Consider the following 18,175-nt stretch of genomic DNA (forward strand, 5'->3'; position numbering starts at 1 on the left):
CTCACTTCATAATTACAAACCTTTCATAAATCCGTCATCAATAGCATCCCTCTAGTTCCCTTGAGCATAATAAATAAACCCTGATAATAGGTGCTCTATCAAAACTTCAAAATAGAGCAACATACTCTTTTAAATAAACTGTAGTCATTCCATCCAGCTCCACATTCTAGTTTTCTTAAATAAGAATTTGTAATTTTAGTAAAATCCCAAAGTAAAAGAAATCTTCATCATACTGTGATAATGTAAACGCAAACACATTTACACACACATAAAGAGATAGAGGGAAAACGCTTACAAAATGAACCCCAATGACACTCATGTAACAATCAATATAAGAATCATCCTGAAGAATAACTGTATTTAGGCATAAATTGTGTGTAGCCTAAATAGATGAACTACATTTCCAATTATGTTATTGAACATTCAATATTAAGATGGAAGTAACTCTAAAAGAAAAGTTAAATCAACTAAGCCCAACTATATGGGCTTTTTCTTGTAGGAAATGCGAAATCCTACAGGCAAAAAATGGTAATGATCCTAATCAAGGAAATCGAATAAATTACTATTAATTTTAATAGTGAAGTAGATGATAAAATTATGCAAATAGTTTCATCGTTTAAGCTTTCTCACCCTGCTCCCGAGTTATAGCAAAGAAAAGAAAAGAAGAGAAAAGAAAGTAAGGAGAGAAAAGAAAAAAAAAGAAACGAAAAAGAAATTGTCATTTGTGCTCCCGAATTAGAGAGAAATGGAAGGAAAGTTAAACATTTTGTTTTTTCTTTTCAAATCCTCCAAACCGGGAGGAAAGATAGGAGGAAAAGTTTTCCTTCCACTTTCTTCCTTTAATAAAACTCGGGAGCACCATTCTATCTTGCTTTCCTCTCATTTCCTCTAATTTCCTTTCTTTTCTCTCGTTGAACTTGGAGCGGGGTGTAAGTGAATTCCCTCTTTTTGGATGCTCACATATTCTGTAATTTCTCAAAACCGCAACAGCGAAGGCGACATACCTTCTTCAATCTTCATCATCGGCTGTTGGAGCAGCTCCAAAATAATCCACAGAGAAAAGGAAAACAATTCTAAAATATTTCCAAAGCAGGTCAAGAACCCTAATTTCATCAAAGAATCAATTAAGAGGATGAAGAAAATCGATTACTCAAAGAAACTGAGTAAAAAACTTACCTGAATGAACAACGTTAATTGGAGGACCGGTGCTTTTGTGTATTTGGATGTATCAACTAACCTGCAATTTTGGAACTCGGAAAGATGAGAAACCGTTGCTGAAGTTTGGAAGCAATCGAGGATGGCCCTAAATCGAAATAAAACACAAAAATGAAACAGAGACAAAATTAAACAGTGAACAGGTGAAGAAGAAAGCAAGAACTGGAAAACATAGATTGGTGGTGACCGAAGCAACCCATTGAGGAAAATAGCGGCAAACGTTTGGAACGTAACACGTATAATTCGAAGTCAGAAGACATTTAGTCAACAGGACCTCCAAATATCACAGCCCATGAAAAATCGTCGGTGGGAAGAAATCTAGTAAAACACAGGACCAGAAACGACAAGTCTCAAAAATACGGTGGCAAATTTCTATACTATAATGTTCCACAACAACATGAGAATTAATTATATGTATAATGGCCAAATGGGTACACTTGTAAGAAGCGCCGTATGCAGTCAGTCGGTGTTCTCTCCCCCGTGAACAAAGATACCATCAAATTATCTCTCTCTCTCAATAAATCAACTTGTTTAACTAATACTCATACATGCATCGTCTCCCAACCATACCCCACCACATACACCAATTAAAAGAAATGTTGGAGGCAAGACATGTGATCTTTTGTCCCTTTTTACTCCCAATCCACCATAAAATATGTACGATCACGTCTCTTGGTTTCATAATTTTGTACTTTTCTTTATGTCCTCAATGTATTCTATATAGACGTTTAAATTCAGATTTACTCATTTACCCTATTCAAATATACATAAAATTTTGATTCATGTCTTTCTTCCGGTTCCTCCTACTAATACTCTTCCTCTCAACACATCAAACTCTATCTCGATCTTCTCCGGATTCAGCCTCCCTAATAAGATCGGTCTGCAAGTCGACTCCATACCCTGATGTCTGCTTCGACTCCTTGAAGCTATCAATCTCCATAAACATTAATGTCAATGTCGTCCTCCAGTCTCTCCAGTTTGCCATTAATGAAGGTGTTAAGCTATTACCTTTTTTGTCAAACACCGATGGTAATATCATCGAGAAACAAAAGGGAACCATCCAAGATTGCAACGAACTCCACCAAATAACTCTTTCCTCATTAAAGAAGTCGCTTTCTAGACTCACCACAACTTCGTCTTCTTCTTCCTCGAATAAGTTAGCAGATGCCGGGGCCTTCCTGTCGGCAGCTGTCACCAACAAGAATACGTGTTTAGAAGGCCTAGAGTCGGCTTCGGGTCCTCTAAAACCACTCCTAGTCGACACCATAACCACTGCTTACAAGCATGTTAGCAATTCTCTTTCACTTCTCTCTGCATCTAGTTCGAAGGAAAAAGATAAGTCAAAACATCACAAGACCACCAACAAAGGAATGGATCTTCCAAAATGGTTATCCGGGAAAGATCGCAAGATTTTCCGCAATGATTATGAAGATGATAATGATGACTATGACTATGATTACAACACGCTAACTGTGGCAAACGATGGGAGTGGCAACTTCACCACCATTACTGACGCCATAAACTTTGCTCCAAACAATAGTGTTGACAGGGTCTTAATCTACATTAAACAGGGGTTGTATGAAGAAAATGTAGAGATTCCTAGTTATAAAACAAACATCGTTCTGCTTGGAGAAGGAAGTGATATCACTACAATCAGTGGTAACAGAAGTGTGATTGATGGTTGGACTACTTTCCGATCCGCCACTGTTGGTAAACAAACTAACCTTAACATTACACCGTTTTTACACAAACTTATTACATGCACGAATCACAATGGACTAATAACTGAATGCTGATGATGATCAGCTGTCTCAGGAGAAGGATTCTTGGCACGTGACATTGGATTTCATAACATAGCAGGACCAGAGAAGCATCAGGCTGTTGCTCTTCGTGTCAATGCAGACTTAGCCGCTGTCTATAGATGTGCAATAAGCGGTTATCAAGATACGTTGTACGTCCACTCCTTCAGGCAATTTTACAGAGAATGCGACATTTATGGGACTATAGATTACATATTCGGTAATGCAGCGGTCGTGTTTCAGGGATGCAATATTATATCCAGAATGCCCATGCCCAGCCAGTTCACGGTGATCGCCGCCCAGTCCAGAGACTCACCGGATCAACAAACAGGAATTTCGTTTCAGAATTGTTCCATTTTGGCTACGGATGATCTCCGAGATCGCTCTTCCTTTGTTACAAATTCAACTAGTATCCCCGCAGTGAAAAGCTATCTTGGGAGGCCATGGAGGACGTACTCTCGCACAGTTTTCATGGAGTCGTACATTGATAATTTAATTGACCCAATGGGGTGGATCCATTGGTCATCGAAAGATGAAGGTTTGGAGAGCTTATATTATGGCGAGTATGGTAACATTGGACCTGGTTCAAGGGTGGAGGGTCGAGTTAGCTGGCCTGGTTACCACGTCATGGATTATAATGAAGCTACTAATTTCACAGTAACAGAGTTCATCGCCGGCGAAGAGTGGCTAGACTCTACATCGTTTCCTTACGATGATTGGGTTTGATGTAATTTAGTAATAGGTGTGATGAAGATGTAATTCTCTTTGTTTTTTTTTTTCCTTCTTGGTTAGAGGTAAAAATGTGACTTTCATTGATTTTTCCTCATCCAGCTCAACGATGCTAAATCCGGTGTTGTGTGTAAAAATCGAGTAAGCTTAGTTTGTTAGTTGTTGAATATTGATCCAAATCATCAACGGTCACTTGGAATTAGTCAGCTAAGAGACCTGTTAATCAGGAAGTATTGGGCGAGATATTTGGGATAAAGATGCTACTTCAATTCGAGATAGTGCTCCTTAGTTTTCTCTTTATTGTTATGTTTCCAAAGTATAAATAAGTCATTCTTGTTTTCTTGTTTTGTACACACCTTTAAATTCAATAATAAGCGGTGGTTTCCCAATTCTCTGATTCTTAATTCCAACATTGTGGTATTAGAGCAACGGGAAACTCCAGACACAACCTTTGATTCCATTGTTCAAAGGAGATGGATACCCGTACTGGAACATACGACTCAAGACTCTACTTAAATCGCAAGACTTGTGGGAGTTTGTAGAACAAGGGTGTCCCATTTAAGATGAAGAACAGTTGCATGAAAACAAGAGAGAGGATGCCAAGGAACCGGCTATTACAACAAGTAGTTCATGATACAAAGTTTTCAAGAATCGAAGCAGCAAGCATCGTGAAAGAGGCATGGGAGGTGTTACCTGAAGAATTTCATGGCGACTCAAAAGTAACTGCCTCTCTCAAGAGGGAAGTTGAAAACCTATCAATGAGACATGAAGAAGTCGTTGATTTTATGTCGAGAAGTATGGACACGATGAGCAAACTGAGGGAATACGGTGAAGAAATAAGCGATCATACTATTGTTGAGAAAGTGTTGTGGAGTGTACATGCAACATCCGGTTCCAGGTATACATATACTTCTTCTATTGATATGGCTTTAAAGTTTAAAGAATGATTGATTTTCAATGACCACGACGTAGAGATGTAGCCTCCACGATGTGGCAAGACCTAAGGGAAACGTGCATCCTATATGAGCGCCACGACATTGTAACATCATGTTCTGGATAGTTTTGTGATTTAAGGCCCGTGGGCCTTAATCCGAGTATGAGAAGCTTTTGAGGCTTTGAAAGAGAAAGGTTTAGGCCCTTTTGGGATGTGGGTAAGGTAGGTTGTGTGATAAAAGAGTTCGGTTTGTGCTTTAGAGCCCAAATGTATTGCTAAAGGCGTTGGTTCGAGGCTTTCATGAATTTTGGATCTGAGTTCGAGTGGGCTTCGGGAGGATAAAGTTTATAGAAGTGTAGGGCTTCTCGTTACCTTTTCGTGTATATAAGGATCGTCGGAAACGGATTTATAACGAAGAAGTTATGGCCTTTAGAAGTTTTATGGTTTCAGGCTTAGCCGAGTACGCTGGGGGTACACAAAGCGTACGCTAGGTGTACTAGTGAAGAAAGAAGTATGTTGGGCGTACTGCTAGGGGTGGTCGCGAATGTTCTTCGGAGTACGTTGGGCGTACGCTGATCAGACCTGAACCCTATTTTAGGGTCTTCCACCCTATTTAAGCTCCTTATCTCATAACCTAACCCTAATATCTTCAGCCTCCATCCCTCTAAACCCTAGAAACCGACCCTAAACCTCCATTTGAGTGATTCTTGAGCATTTTGGTGATTTAGTGAGTTTTTGGTGTATATTGTGGAAGAAGGAGTTCTTTGAAGAAGCATTGCTTGGCTTGGAGCTTGTGGATCCAAGCTTTGATCAGGTTGATCTAGCTCCAGAAAGCATAAAGTTTGAATCTTGGTGGCTTTCTCATGTGGATCTAGTGGGGTGATGACTTGTTATGTTTGGCTTTTGAAGAAGAAGGAGCTTTGAAAGAGAATAGCTTAAGCATCTAGCTTTTGGATCTATGTTCTTCTCTTGTTGGTGTATCTTCCAGAGGTATCAAGTTTGAAACTTGCTTATTGTGCTAGTTTTTGTTTTGGGTCCATTTTAGGATTTTTGGTCCCAAAGCTTGAAGCTTTATGAGTTGTTGAACTCCAGAGCCTAATATATGTCCCTTTAAGTGTTTCTAGTGGAGAGGATTCATAAAAATGAGGCCTTGGATGTTGGAACCACCTCATGCATAAGATATGAGCATTTTTCGGAGTAAAGAGTAAGAGATTTTGTGTTTGGGACTTGATCTGTCATGCAAAGGCTTAAAGTCACAAGCTTTATTGTGTATGAGACTTTATGGAGACCAGATCTAAGAGTATAGCTATGGTCTTAACGGATTAAGACCAAGGGAGTGGAGATAACAATCTTGAACGTACGTTGAGCGTACACCAAGTGTCCCCGATGGCCAATCTGAATTTATGAGTACGTTGAGCGTACTAAAGGAGGTACGCCCCGCGTAACCTCACTGTGGACTTTTGGGCTAAGTCTCATTTTGGGCCTGCAGTTTGGACTGGTTGTAATAGAGTTTTGGACTAGAGGAATATATATATATATATATATATATATATATATATATATATATATATATATATATATATATATATATCTTTACTATATTATTAAACATATTGCCTCTTTCTTGAAAATTAAGAGGTACAATAGGTATTACCTGATGTACAATAATATTAAGCATATAATCACCACATTGTATACATATTACACTACACCGTATCACCTTACCCTAATCTCCTAAACACACAATAGTCGTCATCAAAAAAATTCTCATCGGTCTCCACCAAAGATGCAATCGACGCCTGGAAGTCCATCTTTTCCGTCACACACAAGTAGCCCTAACCCTATCATGCCGCCACGATCAACTACGATCAACGATTTGGGGGAACAACAAGTAAATTTGATCCAGGAATTCGGAGCTTTTAGTTCTTATTCTCAAAGATCTCTCCGGCCGGCCATTAGTTCATCATCTGCCACGATGGGCCCATCTGAAGCTTCGGTGGCAAGATCGAATTTTTCATGCGCGTCACCACAAAAGTTTGATACCAATTTCAAGGTCGATTTCTTCCTTTTTTTTTTCCTGCCTTCGATAGCCACAGCTACTTGTTTGCTGCTATTGATTTGCGACTTGTTTGTTGTTCATATATGATATCTGTAAAAAGAGAAATGTGTTTGTTGTTTGTATATGGTCAATTTCTTCCTTTTTTTCTGCCTTCGATAGCCACAGCTACTTGTTTGCTGCTACTGATTTGCGACTTGTTTGTTGTTCATATATGATATCTGTAAAAAGAGGAATGAATTTCTTATCGTATATGGTTGATTTCTTCCTTTTTATTTCTTATTTTCTTTTCTTTAAGTACATATGGTTAATGGATCCTTAAATGATTTTTTGTTCATTGATTATCAGGTGGGTGGAATTATGACCGGTTAGTGTTTTCTTAATGCAAGGTGAATAAGGCATTTGAATGTGGTGGAGTTATGGTTACAGGTATGTGGAATTATGGTCATAGGGTGAATGTAGATTTGATTTCGTTGTACTCAATATCATATCTCAGTTGTTTTATAAATTCAACCTCTTATTCTTTTTTTTTTTTGCAAATTTAATATCCGCTTTATGATTACAATTATGGCATGTTTACTTATAGCATTTTTGATATAAGAATCAAGATTGTTTGTTTTTGTTCTTATATAAAGGGAAAAACGAAGAACAACCATTTATGTAAGAGAGTTTTTGTGTTATTATACAACACATCTGCATAAAAGGCATCTGGTCAAAGTTTAGGTCAATTGGAATTGCAAAAAAGGGTACATCTTTGGTTCTATATTTACCTGATAAAAAAAATTCATTATGTTGTAATGTTTCATTTTCTTTTACGCTTGAGTACTTGATTACTAAATACTGAATGTTTTTAAATAAATTAAAACCATTTAAAGAGTTAAAATTAGAATCGGATGTTCATGGCCTCTTATGACTCTTCCTGATGCCTACTATAGGTTCGTTTTGCAGGCCTCCATACAATACAATAAATAATTTCCCACATACCCACAGGTACCATCATTCACTTTACAATACTAGATTCATCTATTTTGTGATATTACACATATGAAGTTCCCTAATAGATATTTAAACCAGTAGGAGGTGACTTCAAGCGGTTTGATCACACGGTGTTTTGCAGGATTGTATCAACACCATTGACTAGCTGTTTTGTTTGGTTTATAAGGTAAGGGAAAGTGATTTTAGTATAAAGTATATTGTGTCTCAAAAAGATCTATTTATACTATGTTTTAGGTTAATTTAGACATTTGACAAATAATTCTTTATTAGAACCTTCAAATTGAGATTTGCAGTTTTAAATAGTTCTATGTTTTTTTAATCTTTACACCATTATGTGCTCCTACAAGTTGTATATTACTTTTTTTCAAGTTTCAATGCTTTAATAAATTTAATCCATCAAAAAGCACCAACACCACACTAGGAGCAACGAAATAGGGGTAAAATGGTCCACATATTTGAAACTTGCTAAAACAGCAACCATGCGTCCATAAACCCCAAGGGTGTTCCAGATCATATCTTACATCACCCATGATAGCTTAATACATACATCTTTATACAATGTTGCTCATATTTTGAGGCTTCATGGGTTTATTTTTAGTTTAATTAAATTTATGATATTTTTAGTTATATTTTAATTTTTGTCACTTTTTTGACTTATAGTTTATTTCGGGACATGATTTTTTTCATTTGTTGACATATACTTAACCAATATACTTTAGATCTCTTTTAAAACATTGTACTTTCACCACCTATAAATTAAAGATGATACAAGATTGAGATGGAGCAAGTGGCAAATTAGATTTGTTTAGTGTTTAGCCTAATTAGGTGCTAATTACAAGAATTATCGATGTACTTTGATTGGTTTTCCTTTTTAAGCGTTTTGTTGGTGAAAAACAAATAATATAATGAACATCACTTTCCATACTTTCATTCTACTTTTTAATGTTGTATTTTGCTTGTAATCGAGTATTTTTAAATGTTATTTTTTGAATAGAGGCTTTATCTCACATGATAATATTAAATTTTAATTAAATAAACAATGAAAAAACATAAAAAAAAATAAAGGGTTAAAAAGCAACTGAACAATGATCAAAAACGTTTTCAAAATCTCTAATAAAGATGAAAATTGCAAAGCAGTTCTTTTTGGTACCAAAAGTTGAGTTTTGGTGGAGTTTTCAGTCATTGTGGGTGTATGTTCTTAAGAATTGTTGGTCTTTGAACTCATCTCTCTCGGATGATTTGAATACTCTACTAGCTCTATAATTTGTTTCTGTTAGGTGCCAAAGTATGTCCCACTCTTGGTGGTGTTTTTGATATTGCTTTACTTGTACTTTTTCCATTGCCCTGGTGTTCTTTGGTGTCTTCAAATCACTTATTGTTGTTTTGTTTGTTATATTTTATACTTGGTAGACACCAAATTTGTTTCGGTTCAAGATAATGGGTTGTAAGTGCTCAAGATAATTCTTCTTATCCTCAATTATCATTTGTCAAAAAACAAACACATGAGAAAACATATGATTCTTCTATTTTTTTGTATATATGTATTGTTTATTAATATAAAATGAATATCTTTAATAAAGTGGAAATATTTATTTGTCACAAAACGTATGCATAACTAAAGATCCACTTCTATATCAATTTAATTCTTCAAATTCGTCCTAATTTTTATTAAACATCCAAAGTTTTTGACATGTAATAACTCTTAGTTATTTCATATTCATCCCAAAATTGGAAATTCCAAATTAATTATACAATTTACATATTAAAAGAAAAGAAAATAAATATTGTGTCTTTTGGAATCTAAAAATATATGTTGATAATTATTTAGATGTAGTAAACTATTTACGCAACAAATCTAATCGTCTTTAGAAACTAATTCTGAGAAATTATTCACACCTGTCACTTAGCGCGGGTAAACGGCTAGTGTGTGTGTGTGTGTATGTATATATATATATATATATATATATATATATATATATATATATGTGTGTGTGTGTGTGTGTGTGTGTGTGTGCTTTGGGCCCTTGAGTGGGCTTGCCATTTAGATTTGAGAATTTGGGTCTCGGGAGAGTCCATTTATTATTTGGCCTTGGTGGGCCCAATGGGTTTAGATTATTGATGGGCTAGTTAGTGGGCTACTTTTATACCTAATGAGTGAGAGTTTGGACTTAGTTCCTAATTGGGTGAATTGTGGGTTTGGCTGAGAGATAGAGGCTGGTGCACAGCAACAGCATTTTTAGGGGTTGTTCATCATCCAAGGTGAGTCTTCTCACTATACTTTACCTAGAGTGGTATTTATGTATGACTAGAGGGTCGTATGTGCTTATTTAAGTTATGCATTAGTCTGTGTGACATATATGCTATATTATGTGTTACTGGGAACGGAACGGAGGGTCCTCACTTAGATTGGACCAGAGGGTCCAACGAGCCATGGGACTGGAGGGTCCTACTGAGACACATAGACTGGAGGGTTTTACAGAGTTATAGCCTCGAGTGGCTAATGTGTTGTATGTGGTATTTTGGGGAACTCACTAAGCTTTGTGCTTACCGTGTTTTGTGATATGTGTTTCTGGTTTTCTCAGGATCGCAAGAAGGCACCGGCTTGATTGTACACACCAAAGCAGGAGTTATGTTTTGAGGATCTTGGAGTACGAATCAAACAATTATGGAGTTGTGTTTTGTAAATTAAATCGATGAGATTTTTGTGAAATAGGCAACGAGAATTAGATGATTTTAAAATGAGCATTTTGTTTGAAAATTTATGTTGTTACAGACATGGCAGTACAGTGGCCACGGCATGACAGCCACTTTATACTAAACCCTAAATTTTGGGATTTGTGCCCCTATTTAAAGGAAGTGAGGGCTAGGGCTTGCACACCCTCATCCTCCATCACCTCCCTTTCACCTTCAACATAAATCCTAGCCTCCATTTTTTCATTTAAGAGTTTTTGCTGGTGTTTTGAAGAAGTAGAAGAAGGTTTTAGTGCAAAGATCTAGAAAGCTAACCTCCTATTCTCATCCTTGCCCATATTCTGGACTTTTGCAAGTCCTTAATATCCAATCTTTATGTTTAGTGCTTCTATATCTAGGTTTCTTGTCCCTTTCATCAATGATTATGAGAGTTTAAATGGTTAGGTTCCATAAAGTCGGCAACTTAATGGATCCTTGGGGTCCTTTTGGGGTTATTTGTTCCAGACCTATATTTCTATGGTGTATTTGGTCTCACGTATAAGTTTGAGTTCATTTCTTCCATGTTTTTTTTACCTAGAATGGAAGATACATGCATTCGACATGTATGTCATAAAGAATTGATTTTTATGACTTATTAGATGAGTGAGCAATTTGAAGGATTAAGAGCTTAATGAATTGAGCTGGTATGGACAGATCCCATGACGTAGAGACATAGCCTCCATGGTGTGGCATTAGGGGTTTCTGCGACTATTTTGTCCTGAGGCCACCACGACGTGGCTAAAGATGGCTACGATGTGGCGGCCGGGTGTGATACTTTTAATTGTTGACTTTGACTTTGAATGTTGACTTTTTGACTAAGTTTGACTTTGGGTTACTTTGGTGGTTTTGGATTGTAGTTTGAGATTTAGTCCATGGTTGTTGTATAGGTGACCTGTAGTGCAAGTTATTGGATATGTGACCAATTTGAGGGTTTTGGGTTGTAGTTTGAGATTTAGTCACTATACTTTGTACTACAGTATGTATCCTTGTGTATAGGATGTTGTTATACTAGAGTGATCTATGTATCCTTGTGGATAGGATGTTAGTATGTTGTAGTAATTTTTATGATTGGTAGATCTGTTATGATTACATGTATTGTTGGTTAGTGTATGTTTGTTTGTTTATATGCATAGGTCAACATGTTGTGGTTGTGTTGAGGCAGTCCTTGTAACGCCTGGATCCTGGTATGCATTCAAATTATAATTTATTCATGTTTATAGAGCAACTCGACGAGTTGGAAGCCCTAAACACGTTGAGTAGAGATTATCAGGACTGCGTGATTTAAGTAACCTATTCGACGAGTTGAGAGGCCTCAACGTGACGAGTAGACCGGCTGGGATGAAACCCTAATTTCCTGGGTTCTACACCATATTTAAAGGACTTAATCCTTCCCCAGCAGCCCTCATCAGCCTCCGTAAAACCCTAAATCGTTTTGTGAGCTCCCTGTTGAGAAACTATAGGTTGTAAGTGGATTTTTGTGTGTTCTTGTGCTTGGTGAAGGACTTGGAAGAACTAAAAGGTCATTGAGGTAGAGGAGAAGCATTAGATTTGGATCTCGTCCATCTTTGGCAACTTTTTGAGGTAAAAAGTCTCAAACTTGATGATTAATAGCTTAGATCTATATTAGTGTTGTTTTATGGATCTTTTTTACCCCATTGTTGGAGCGTGATAACATTTATAATCCTGATGCTACAAACTTCCATTCTTAGTGTTACTTGGTCCTTAGATTCATAAAAAGGGTCCTAAACCCGTTCTTGTCCAAGAAAATACCATATCCATAGAAGTAGGTTGCTATATCTCGTGATTGGGTCCATTTAAGGTATGCAAAGCCATCCAGTTGTCGACTTTACAAATGTATACCATGGAAACAATGTAGATCTATATTCTGGAACCTTAGATCTAAGGAAATGGCTTAAAAGACTAAGAACTATGAGGAACTTGGCGAGTTCATGGAGGAACTCGATGAGTTGGGTCAAACATTCCTAATTCTGTTGAAAGAACTCGGCGAGTCCACAAGGGAACTCAACGAGTTTTACTTGGAAAGTCTCGTTTCTATTGAGAAGGAGAAACTCGGCGAGTTGGAGGAAAACTCGACGAGTTAGATCGCAATTTAACGATTCTGTGATTCATGGGAACTCAACGAGTTGAAGGGTAAACTCGATGAGTTGATTCAACTTGGAGCGTTGAATTTGACTTGAATTTGACTTTGACTTGACCAGAGTTGACCCTTAAGGGTTATGAGTATGGAACGGTATCTAAGGGGTTGTTTTTGGTTCAAGGAGTGAGTAGAGCTGATTCCGGGCAGAGACGTTTCAGCTATCATCCAATAGTGAGGTGAGTTTCCTCCTGTTTTAAACAAGTTGAAGGCACTAAGGCCGACCTGTGTATGTTATGTGTATTGATTAGTAGCTGAGTGTGGGTGAGGCCCGTATCTCATAGATAGTGGAGTGTAGGTGATGCCCGTATTTCATAGCATTACTTGAGTATGGATATAGAACTGATTGATAGATTTGGTTATACTTGTTGTCTGTGTGATACTTGTATGTGTTCTTAGTAGTTGAGTGTGGGCGAGGCTCGTATCTCATAGATAGTGAGTGTGGGAGTGGCCCATATCTCATTGATAGTGAGTGTGGGCGAGGCCTGTATCTCATAGTTAGTTGAGTATGGGCGAGGCCCATATCTTATAGTTAGCAGAGTGTGGGCGAGGCTCATATCTCCTAGTTAGCTGAGTGTGAATGGGCCCGGTATCTCCTTGAGTGTGGATGGGGCTCATATCTCCTAGTAGCATGATTATGTGTATGGTATGTGGTAGTTTGGGGGAAATTCACTAAGCTTCATGCTTACAGTTTTCAGTTTTGGTTTCTGGTACTTCCGGTAGCAAAGGGAAGAGCTCGGGATGACTGCATCGCACACACCATGATGGTTAGCTTGGGATGTTTACTCTGGTGTCTTGATATGATACTCTGATTTGATATTATGACTTATGTTTTTGGATGGAATGCTTTTGATAACTATGGTTTATTTAATAAATAAAATGAAATTTTTGGTCATGATTTTTGGGATGTTACAGTCCTACTTTGTGATGTAGTCCAAGATACCCAAGCGGTCCAGTGTATTGTAGGCCTTACGATGCGGTTCAGTCAGATTGTAGGCCCATGGGAGCATTCTAGCTATTGTAGGCCTTGGGAGACGGGCTAGTAGAGTGAAAGCTCAGTAGAGCGGTCCAAGTATCATGTAGGCCTTGCGAGGCGGTCCAAGCAGACTATAGGCTCATGTATGCATACATTGTGTGTGTATTGTTGTGTAGGGTATTTTTAGGGAACTCACTAAGCGTTAGCTTATATTTGTGGATTTAAATGTTTTTCAGGTACTTTAGATGATTGAGGCAATGTGAAGGCATGATCGTACACATCCTCCCACTCATTTATGTTTTAAGAGATGATTTGATACTCTGATTTATATGGTTTTGTTTTAAAAACAATGTTGGATTAATTATTGATTTTATGAAAATGTCTTTTGAAAATGAAAAACTTTATTGTGGTTTTGTGACATTACAAGTTGGTATCAGAGCTCTGGTTTGTGGGATTTAGATGAACACTTGTGTGATTCCAGACTCAGACTATGGCTCTACAAAAAGATTTTTTCAAAAATAATTTCTAAATAACTAAAGGAGATGATGTGATGTGTACAATCACTAGGAGCTCAAGTAAAAGTTATTCCCCAATGTACCCGCACTTGTTATATGTATATTGACGATATGTTAGAACTGCATGATAGAATTGTCTGATTTATGATGCCTGGTAGGCAATAGCCAAGGGATTTCTTGATATCCTATATGAAATTGACATTATTACTGTAGTTCTTTAGTCTATGCATCATGGTCGTACATAACTAAGATTTTATAGCTTGAGAACTTTTTATTAAACCTTATTTCTTGTCCTTTGTCTGGTTGTAGGCTTTGGGTAGAATCAATTATTCGACTGTCTATCGAATCATGTGTTATGTATGATTAGCATACACAAGGCGAAGAGGGTGTTGTTTGGGTGGTGGAGGAGCTAAAGGAAAAATTTTCGAGTTTATAGGAGGAGAAGTACAGGTTTGAGGAGCATTACGATCTCTTGGCTGGGGAAAAAGCATCTTTGGGGGAGAGGGTGGCAGCTTTAGATGGGTCAGTGGAATGTTTCTCTTAGAGTATCGAGGTCGTGGTGGAGGAGAAGAGGGTGCTGGAGGGTCAAGTGGAGGATATTAGTAGGCTAATAAAGGGGGCATCAGGAGGAAGGTTATGGAGGATGATTTGAAGTGGCTGCTCTAGAAGGGTGTTATCTGGGCGGTGGACAAGGTGGTTGAGAGCGCCGAATTTTCCCTAGGTGTAAGGCATATGAAGGCAGCTTGCATGGATGCTAGGATTGAGGGTGGTAAGCAAGTGATTAAGGAGCAGATTGCCACCAGGAAATTCGTGTCTGGCGAGCTTAGTACCCTTTTGGAGCATACTCAGACAATGCATGTGGAGGTGAAGTATTTCGTGGAGACTAATTTTTCCTCCTACCTCCGCCTTGGTGAGCTAGACATGGAGGGTCTCCGTCAGCTGTGTAGCGATCCAGACGCCAAAGGGAAACAAATTGAGGTCGACACTTCTGGCGCTCGACCTTCTTCCACTCCCTCCGGTATGTGATTTTTATCTTCCCCTCAGTTGTTTGTTGTTTGAGAGATCATTTGGATCTTTACGGTGTTTGTGCGGCAATGTTATTAGGTAATATCTGAATTCGTTTTGTGCCCTGGTTCGCGTTTCTAAGTCCGGGAGCTGTCCGGCAGACAATTTTAACTTCCCTACTTTTCGATGTAATAACGTTCCTTAGTTTATCGTGTTTTCTTGTTGTTCGTGGTGGTTCATGTTGGGCACCATAGATTTAGGTTTGTCTCGAAGGTTGATGTTGGCCCTTGGGGCAGTCGTGCTTTTTGGTTTCGTGTTGAGATAATTTGGTTATGATGCCCATTTGTTTGGTAGATTTGTTGGTCCCAAAGCATGTTTCTTGGCTTTAGCCCGGGAGCTCGCTCTGGTGAGTTTGGCGTTCGTCTGTTTTTAGTGTTCTGGGTTAACCTTGTAGGATCAAGGCCTTGGTTGGCCTTTGGTTATGAACTCTGGCTGGTTCATCTTTTTAGGGCGTGCTTTTTTTTGTTGGGTTTTGAGCATTCTAACACTCCTAAGTGTACATGCAACCCTAAATACCTTGGATCTATGTTTTCTCTATTATACATGCAAATATGAACATCCAAGGTATTATCCTAATCTAGCATACAAAACAATGAATATAACAAGATAGAATACATACCTCTTTGGTGTAGGATGTTCTCAAGAAGCTTGAGTGCCTAGTGCCCCAAGTGTGACACCTCAAATGGCTCACACAACATCAATTGCTTTTGGAATAACCTTGAGAGAAATGTAGAACACTTGAAATCGGCTAGCCCTTTACATTCTTAATTTTGTGTCCGATTTTGTTAAAGAATATGATCTTATATAGTTGTTACAATTAGGGTAAACCCTAATTGTCATGGCTTTCCATTTCCTTAGATCCATGGGTTCAAATACACCATGGAGCATCCATGGAGCATCCTATGGGTTTTAGCCCATCTTGATTATCCATGGAGCATTAGCCCACTATACAAGTATGGATGATTTATACAATCAAACCATATATTTAATTAGTCTTCTTTTCATCATTTAATTAATTCTAGATTAATTCTTGATCAATACTAATTAAATAATCTTATTAATATATTATAACTTATAATATATTAACAAACCTTAAGTGTTATTTCTCTCATTATAGTCTATCCAAATGCATGATGCCATGCAACCCAAATGGACCATGTCGGGTCGGGTCAAGTCTTACTAATTATAGTTACGGACTTAGACATTAATCCAACAGTCTCCCACTTGGATAAGTCTAAAACTATTATTGCGTATGACTTCAAGAACCAACTGGCAATCGTAGCTCTCAAAAGCTTCCGTCGAACTCTGACCTCGCCGATGATCTCTGACCTTTGGCAATGACTTGTCCATTAGATAAGGGATCATATATTCCTCCATTCTAGATATCATATGGACTGAGACATGGATTGTAAATCATTCTCTCTGTCCATTTGTTGTTTCCCGATTTCCGATTTATGACGACTGACTGATTGAACAAATCAAATCAGTCCTGGCTTGGCCAAGCACTCACATGTGTCATCACTAAATCATCGAGGGGCCCACAGATATCGCTTTTATCCCGAAGGTAAAAGGAATGGATAAACTTCGACTCATATGGCTTGTTTTGCTACTTGTTGAATCATACACAAAGACACGTTTTATAACATCGAGTTACCAATGTGGTTTCGTGCAATCAATGTATAACCAACTCATAGTAACAACTCATATCTCTAGGTTTGAAGAATATAAGATATTATCGTCTCATGATCACTCGTGATAAAATCCATGAAGTGATTCAAATGAGCGCGGGTTGAATCCAATACTCATAACTTATGAGCACTCATGAGCGTTGTAGCACAACTTTGTCCACCAACTTAGACCTCTACAAGCCAACCCATGACAGTCTTGATTCATATCTACTTCCAACATATGACCGACTGTGGATGGTTTTGAATAACTTAGTCATTTCGGAAGAATAACCTAGTTTATTCTGGAAGTCAAAACATGAAACACAAGAATAATTGAATCAAATATGGTATCAAACCTATGAATATAAATAAAACACCTTTTATTTATCACCATATGATTACTCATTATTCATTGTTTCGGTTTTATCAACTTTATACTTGAATTAAAACACTAGGTATCCCATGCTCCAAGCATGTACACTATGTTTTCCTAAACAATAGCTTTTCCATACAACAAGTATGCACTCTATGTTTATCTATGATCCTTACTTTGTGAAATAAACCAATTGACCAAACTTTCAATGATTCTAATTTCACACTCCGAAATCGAAATTTTCTAGATTTTAAACTTAAATGCACCACCCTCTTGCAATGAGTGTGTACAAAGTCACAAATACTTGTCAACAACCATTACATGGTATTCCAATGAAGACTTACTCCATGGACACAAAGCCTTATGTTCAAAGTATGCATTGCTTTGAACATGCTTCTTGCACTAAGTTTTTTTTAATCTTACACAGATTGCTTCCATCTATAGAGACAACTCTATTTCCCATTTTGACTACTACTTCTGAACAAAAGTTGCCTCTTTTCAGGCTATGTCAATATGACCCTTCCAAAATTCACACTATACTTCCAACTGTCCTTGAGCAACCAATCTTTGGTAAACCTTAGATTGTCCTCGACAATTGCTTAATCACTTTAGTCATATCCAATTCTAGACATTTTCCTCCTTAATGCCCCAAGGCATTTGGAAAATTCATAAAGAATAACTATTATAGAACATGTAATCGATCCTATACCCAAAGTAAATGGGACACGATTCATGATGTTTCACATAAAGACATGGTTCTAGACCATTCTTTTGCCATAATAATTTTTTTGTTTGCCATATTCTCAAAATTTTACTATGAAAAGGGATGTCATAATCATAATCGAATTTTGAGAACGCAATATATAGAATTTTCTTAAGTTGAACCAATCCAACATGAAATTCATATATATATTCTTGACTAAAGGTGATTACAATCTCAATATAAGCTCTTTAGAATGATTGTA

General features: G+C 37.5%; 1 protein-coding gene across 2 annotated transcripts; it reads left to right on the plus strand.

The window, feature by feature from the left end:
* Positions 1-1,860: 1,860 nt before the first annotated feature.
* LOC111910408 (probable pectinesterase/pectinesterase inhibitor 12) lies at positions 1,861-4,132 on the plus strand. 2 transcript variants are annotated; one of them, XM_023906259.3, is made up of 2 exons: positions 1,861-2,925; positions 3,031-4,132. In XM_023906259.3, exons 1-2 carry the CDS (start codon positions 1,998-2,000, stop codon positions 3,738-3,740), a joined length of 1,638 nt encoding a protein of 545 aa, XP_023762027.1. In that variant the 5' UTR covers positions 1,861-1,997; the 3' UTR covers positions 3,741-4,132. The 2 variants fall into 2 exon arrangements, with proteins under 2 accessions (XP_023762027.1, XP_023762026.1); XM_023906258.3 differs by having other exon boundaries at positions 1,874-2,925; positions 3,022-4,132.
* Positions 4,133-18,175: the final 14,043 nt, after the last annotated feature.

The sequence above is a fragment of the Lactuca sativa genome, chromosome 5 (assembly GCF_002870075.4).
Source record: "Lactuca sativa cultivar Salinas chromosome 5, Lsat_Salinas_v11, whole genome shotgun sequence".
In the NCBI taxonomy this organism is placed as follows: domain Eukaryota; kingdom Viridiplantae; phylum Streptophyta; class Magnoliopsida; order Asterales; family Asteraceae; genus Lactuca; species Lactuca sativa.

Coding starts and splice junctions, on each gene's coding strand:
- LOC111910408 (XM_023906258.3), top strand. CDS start 1,998: ATGTCTTTCTTCCGGTTCCTCCTACTAATACTCTTCCTCTCAACACAT. Junction 2,926..3,021: donor TTTCCGATCCGCCACTGTTG/GTAAACAAACTA, acceptor GATGATGATCAG/CTGTCTCAGGAGAAGGATTC.